Source organism: Oncorhynchus masou, chromosome 8 (assembly GCF_036934945.1).
Source record: "Oncorhynchus masou masou isolate Uvic2021 chromosome 8, UVic_Omas_1.1, whole genome shotgun sequence".
Classification (NCBI taxonomy): Eukaryota; Metazoa; Chordata; class Actinopteri; order Salmoniformes; family Salmonidae; genus Oncorhynchus; species Oncorhynchus masou.
In genome coordinates this window covers 16373145-16380261 of record NC_088219.1, presented here as the reverse complement: position 1 = coordinate 16380261, position 7117 = coordinate 16373145, and the positions used below count along the sequence as shown (strand labels likewise).

General features: G+C 41.5%; 1 protein-coding gene across 1 annotated transcript; it reads right to left on the bottom strand.

The window, feature by feature from the left end:
- Positions 1-260: 260 nt before the first annotated feature.
- LOC135544219 (carbonyl reductase [NADPH] 1-like) lies at positions 261-5135 on the bottom strand. The gene is made up of 4 exons (XM_064971673.1): positions 4713-5135; positions 2390-2570; positions 1919-2042; positions 261-682 (listed from the first exon to the last, which is right to left on the bottom strand). Exons 1-4 carry the CDS (start codon positions 4996-4998, stop codon positions 443-445), a joined length of 831 nt encoding a protein of 276 aa, XP_064827745.1. The 5' UTR covers positions 4999-5135; the 3' UTR covers positions 261-442.
- Positions 5136-7117: the final 1982 nt, after the last annotated feature.

Sequence of the window (7117 nt, the reverse complement as noted above, 5' to 3'; positions counted from 1 at the left end):
TTCACTAGACTATATGCGTCATTTAAAAATTTTTCAATGAACAATTAAAAGTCTGCCCTCGGCTTGTAGCTAAATTTTTTATTTGGCCCTCCGTCCATTTGACTTTGACACCCCTGCCCTAGAGGCTCAATTCAATAAACAAAGTTACAACTTTGAACAACAGTTTCCAGTAAATCACTGTCTCAGACATTATTATTATCAATATATTTTAATTCTTTACATCATTAAACTTTTGAAAGAATAACAGGCCTTCATTACAATGAAAGTACTCCGGAGTGTTTATGCAAATGAATCACATTAAATCATATAAAGAAAAAAAAGCTAAAATGATATGTCTAAACCCTCTGTTGCAATGCGTCTTTTGTCATGTGAATTTGGCAGAATCTTTTTGAGCAATTTCCTCAAGTCTCTGAGATGAGGTAAACTTCCAGCTGCCTCCACTCTACCATTCCTGAACGGTCTTGTCCCACACCAACTGTCCATGTGGCTCCTTCATCCCTTCAGGAAGAAGTGCCAGATAGGTAGGAGTCTGTGCTCCTTCTTCAGGACTCTTGGGGGCTTTGGAGCCTGCCATGTCAGTGCGGACCCAGCCAGGGCAGCAGGCGTTGAGCAGGATTCCATCAGCTGCCCGGGTCTTAGTCAGAAAATGAGCCTGAATCCTGGACAACACAGTCACTCCGATCTAAACAGAGGTGAAAAAAACAGTATGATAAATTTGCCATTTGTGACCTGTTTCAAGAAGCTAGGTGTATGTCACAAGTCACTACTTCACAGGAGAGGCATTTGAGATTTTTTTAAATAAATTAAAATGTGTTTTTTTATGCCTTTTTTGAACATGTGAACTTTCATGTGCCTTAATAAGAAACGTGTATGCCATCTGTAAATTTGAATACAAATGTTAAATTATGAGCCTTGTTGGTTGTGCCATGGAAAAATCCAGGAACCTTCCCGCTAGCCATGATTAGCTGAGATAATGGATGGGCTGGACATGGAGAGAGTTGAGTTCTGATTGGTCTGCCATGTAGCATGCTTCTATAACATGAGCTTCTCAGTATGTGTAGATAATCCTTGCTACCACTGCATTTTTGAAAGATACAACGTTAGCCATGGAAACCTGCAAAAGTGTTGCTTCTGCTCTCAATAACTTCACAGCCCAGGATTTAGCAGGAGCTATCAACAAAGATTAGTGGGATAAAGTTGTGATGGACTACTTTTCTGCAAAAGATCAGTGTGAATTGGAATGACTTGACATAACGGGCAAAACAAGCTGTAGCTAGCTACAAACCAAACGGAAAAGACACTGCCGTGAAGCGTTCATCCATGTATACATACGGTAAGAGTCTAGCTACATTTTCAGATATTAGATGTTCCTCATTTTGTCAAAGTCATTTTCATTGCAAGTTAAAGCGTACTGTTGACTAGCTAGCGAATGTTACGTGTATGATCTGTATAGTAATATTATTCGTATCACAGAAGGCCATTTGCATTTTTAGTTATAGCCTACAGCTAACATTGAACCTAGTTGGTTAGCTTTAGTTACCTGCAGATTCATACTATAGTATTTCATGCATAGTGGCTAGCTATGACAATCCATCTGTACTGCAGCTATGGGTTGGGATTATGGTTCATTGTTTAGCTAGCTAGCTAAACAAATGACTCCACTTCATAAGAGAATGACTACATGACCCATCAAGTTTGCCAGGTGTGTCTGGGTGTAATTTTCTCAAAAGTGGGGTTACAAGTTTATCAACTTCCAAAGCAGAATTACTTTCCCATTGTTCCTCATGACATACCATTTTGGAGCTCCAAGTCTCTACTTTTATCCAATAACACAATTTCGCTACATAAGGCCAAATTGAGGCGGTGGGTCACATTTGCCCATTCCCCGTAATAGTTTTGTGGACAGACAGAACCCTACCTTTGTTGTGCCATAGGCTGTGTTTGGCCACCCCTGGGCCTGATGGTTTCCCTGCTGAGCGGCAATAACAAACTGCCCCATCAGCAAGCACAGCTCCTCCTCAGAGAGCTCAGTATCCCGGAACCTCCAAGACGCAACAGAAAAAAGACCTTGTAATGCAGTAGTTTATGACTGCATGTGATGATCACAGTAATGGTTTAATTTGAAAATATTGTCTATGATCTGTAGTAGCAACTGACAAACTGATTTGATTGTCCAATTATGATTAAGGCCACAACAGCAAAATGTTCTTCATATCTGCTAATGCAACAGTTTCTGTTGAAGGGATGAATAGGGCTTTCGTTCAAGTTGGTCAGGTTTGCGGTTAGATGGATGTATAATGATATCAGTGTATATTACTCTCTCAGTAGATTACAATTCAGAATTAAGTTAAGGATGAATGAGGTTTTCGATGCAGAATAAAGATCATACTTGGCTTGTAGTTGAGGGCTGCATGTATCAAGAGCCTTCTTGCTAACAAAGCTGGAGACATTCACCACTCTGGCATTTGGTCTGAGGAGGGGTAGGAGAGCATGGCACACCCACAGGGTGCCCCAAAAGTTGGTGCGCATGGTCACCTCAGCCTGTTCCCCAAAAGTCTCAGTCGCATCATCTAGGGAAAAAATGTGACCATCAATTATTGCTTTGTACAAGAGAAAGCGGGGGGGGGGGGGAGAGTGGGGGCTGTGTCAATATAGCATCACCCTCACCCATCATATTTGCAGAGAATGTTTCTAATTCAATCACACTGATACATATGACTATCATTCATGTTACACATTCCAATACACTAGCCTTACTATTGTTGCTAGGCAGTTTAAACTGAACAGTTGGCTGGCTGATTGTTGCTAAACATGGCACACTACCTGGCCTCAGAGCATTTTGTATTATTCTGTACGTAAATTTGAGACACCATTTATACTGAACAAAAATATAAACTCAACATGTAAAGCGTTGGTCCCATGTTTCATGAACTGTAATAAAAGATCCCAGAAATGTTCCACATCCACAAAAAGCTTATTTCTCTAAAATGTTGTGCACAAACGTGTTTACATCCCTGTTAGTGACTATTTATCCTTTGCCGAGAGTCCGTCCACCTGACGTGTGACATACCAAGAAGCTGATGAAACAGCATGATCATTACAGGTGCACCTTGTGCTGGTGACAATAAAATGCCACTTTAAATTGTGCAGTTTTGTCACACAACACAATCCCATAGATGTCTCAAATTTTAAGGGAGCGTGCAATTGGCATGCTGACTGCAGGAATGTCCACCAGAGCTGTTGATCATTTTATGTTAATTTCTCCAATGTCATTTTAGAGAATTTGGCAGTAAGTCCAACCGGTCTCACAACCACAGACCACTTGTAACCAAGCCAACCCAGGACCTCCACATCCATCTTCTTCACCTGCGGGATCGTCTGAGACCAGCCACCCAGACAGCTGATGAAACTGAGGAATATTTCTGTCTGTAATAAAGCCTTTTTGTGGGAAAAAACTCATTCTGATTGGCTGGGCCTTGCTCCCCAGTGGGTGAGCCAGTCTCCCAAGTCGGTAGGCCTATGCCCTCCCACGCCCACCCCTGGCTGCGCCCTTGCCCAGTCATGTGAAATCCATAGATTAGGGGCTAATTAATTTATTCCAATTGACTGTTACTAATTACAATTCCATTATATGTTACGAAATAGCAAAAGGTAACACATGTTATGAATTTACAAAACATACAGTATGTTACAAATTCTAGCTAGGTGGCTGCCGTTAGCTAGCTGGCTAATGTTACATTATATGCCCACCCAGGGGTGGCAGGTAGCCTAGTGGTTAGCCTAGAGAGTTGGTCCAATAACGAAAGGTTGTTGGATCAAATCCCCGAGTTGACAAGGTAAAAATCTGTCGTTTTGCCCCTGAACAAGGCAGTTAACCCACTGTTCCCGGTACACCGTCATTGTAAATAAGAATTTGTTCTTAACTGACTTGCTTAGTTAAATAAAGGTTAAATTAAAAAAATAGAAACAACCAATGACAGCCTACCCAGGGCCAATTGCGCGTCGCCCTATGGGACTCCCAATCACGGCTGGATGTGATACACCCTGGATTTGAACCAGGGGCTGTAGTGACGCCTCTTGCACTGAGATGCAGTGTCTTAGCTCTCGAGGGGCAGAGCGGTCTGTCTCATGTAACCATGCCAAAAGTAACATATCATACTATGTTAAATCTAGCCTATGAGACCAAACTGTGGCACAAGATCCGCCCACAAACCTCTCGCTATGTGGAGTGAGGGAGATCTAGCCCGGATTGAACCAGTCACGTCCTTGGGCGAAAGCAGGGAATGAGTAGCGCCCTTCTCAAATTAACACCAATCTGCGTAGCGTGGTCATTTTGTCATCCAGAAACATCTCTTTTCCATAAAATATGTTTGAATGTTCTAACTAGTTTTCATTGCGACGGAAGATAAAGCGTTTATATAAAAAATAATCCATTTTAAATGTGAAAACACCGAACTCTACTAATTATGACATGTGTTTCAATTACAATTTTTGTTATGAGCAGACTTCGCTGTTGGATAGAGCGGGGCAACTGGCTCACGCCTGGGAGGCTGCCTGGTTCAAAATATAACGCAATTAAATTGCGAAGATTAATCGAACCCCCTCAATGTTACAACCGGCTAGCCCCGCAAAGCCGCCAAGCAAAATTGCAACACAGCAATAATTGTATAGCATGTTGCGCCAAAATAGTAGAATAGGCTACCGTACGGAACTTTTAAAGGACATTCCAGCGTTGTTAATGAGCACATCCAATCCCCCATATGTCTTCTGCAGAAAGTTACTCAGTTGCTTGGCGCTGCCCTGGTCGCAGATATCAAGGTGGTGGAAAGCAACTTCAAATCCTTCAGACTTCAGCATCTTCACTGCCTCATTTCCAAGTTTCTCATTTCGAGCAGTAAGAATAACATCCCCGGTAAATTTTGCCTTACAAAGCTCCCTCACAATCGCAAATCCTGTGCCTTTATTGGCACCGGTAACTACTGCCACTTTTTTTGACATTTCATTCGCTCTCCAAAACGTAATTTTTGTAAAGTAAATAGTTAAAGTAGCCTAACTATTTAAATCGTGTAATTAACCGCACTGTGGTTGTAGTGGGCTGACGTGCAGCCTGCGCTGATCTGGGAGAAGACATCGTTGATTTAGAGGAAAGTCATCCTTATTGGCTACTTTTGCAAACAAAGGAACGTGCACAGTCACTCTGACAGATGACGTTGTGTAGCCTAGTAGATCAAATAACCACATATGATACAATGGGAAGGATAGGGCGTATTATATTTATATAAGAAGGGAGAAGTTAGTCTATGTTCGCATAGTTCAGACGCCGAATTTATGGCGAGTCAACTGAATAGAAATGAACGCCTCATGTCCACCGGATACATCAACCTCTTTCCCTTCCAGTAGAACTCATTTGTTGTCAATGGAGCAGTTAGCAACGCTACCTCAGGGGAGCCGCACTGGGCTGCGGTGCGTCCTGTGTACCGCATGCCATTCAATATTTTCAGGCAGAGTTAAGAGCTTTGTTTGACATACTGATTAGTTTCATATATAGAGATGGATAGAGGACTCATCTTTATATCTGTGCCATTATAGCATATGTGACAGCAATTCAATTTCAATTGAGGGGGCTTTATTGGCATGGGAAACATGTTTACATTACCAAAGCAAGTGGAAATGGATAAACAAAAGTGAAATAAACAAAGTGAACAGTAAATATTTGTTCCAAAATAGTAAAGACATTTAAATGTCATTGTGTATATATACAGTGTTGTAACGATGTGCAAATAGTTAAAGGGACAATAAATACACATAAATATGTGTTGTGTGTGTTCACTGGTTGACCTTTTCTTGTGGAAATAGGTCACAAATCTTGCTGCTGTGATTGCACAATGTGATATTTGACGCAATCGGTATGTGAGTTTATCAAAATTTGATTTATTTTCACATTCGTTGTGGGTCTGTGTATTCTGAGGGAAATATATGTGTCTCTGGTCATACATTTGGCAGGAGGTTAGGAAGTGCAGCTCAGTTTCCACTTCATTTTGTGGTCAGTGTGCACGTAGCCTCAAAAGAAAGGCTATGCTCACTGAGTCTGTACATAGTCAAAGCTTTCCTTAAGTTTGGGTCAGTCACAGTGGCCAAGTATTCTGCCACTGTGTACTCTCTGTTTAGGGCCAAACAGCATTCTGGTTTGCTCTGTTTTTTTTGTTAATTCTTTCCAATGTGTCAAGTAATTATCGTTGTGTTTTCTCATGATTTGTTGGGTCTAATTGTGTTGCTGTCCTAGGGCTCTGTGGGTTCTGTTTGTGTTTATGAACAGAGCCCCAGGACCAGTTTGCTTAGGGGACTCTTCTCCAGGTTCATCTCTCTGTAGGTGATGGCTTTATTATGGAAGGTTTGGGAATCGCTTCCTTTTAACGTCTCTTTCCTGGATTTTGATCATTAGCGGGTATCTGCCTAATTCTGCTCTGCATGCATTATTTGGTGTCTTACATTGTACATATAGGATAGTTTTGCAGAATTCTGTGTGTAGTGTCACAATCTGGTGTTTGTCTAATTTTGTGAATTCTTGGTTGGTGAGCGGACCCCAGACCTCACAACCGTAATGGGCAATGGGTTCTATAACTGATTCAAGTATTTTTAACCAGATCCTAATTGGTATGTCGAATTTTATGTTCCTTTGGAAGGCATAGGGCGGCAGGTAGCCTAGTGGTTAGAGTGTTGGACTTGTAACCGAAAGGTTGTAAGATCGAATCGCTGAGCTGACAAGGTACAAATCTGTCGTTCTGCCCATGAACAAGGTAGCTAACCCACTGTTCATAGGCCATCATTGAAAATAAGAATGTGCTCTTAACTGACTTGCCTAGTTAAATAAAGGAAGAATAAGTAAATAGAAGGCCCTTCTTGCCTTGTCTCTCAGATTGTTCACAGCTTTGTGGAAGTTATCTGTTGTGCTGAGGTATGTATTGTTTTGTGTGTGCTCTAGGGCAACTGTGTCTAGATGGAATTTGTATTTGTGGTCCTGGCAACTGGACCTTTTTTGGAACATCATTATTTTTGTCTTACTGAGATTTACTGCCAGGGCCCAGGTCTTACATAATCTGTGCAGAAGATCTAAATG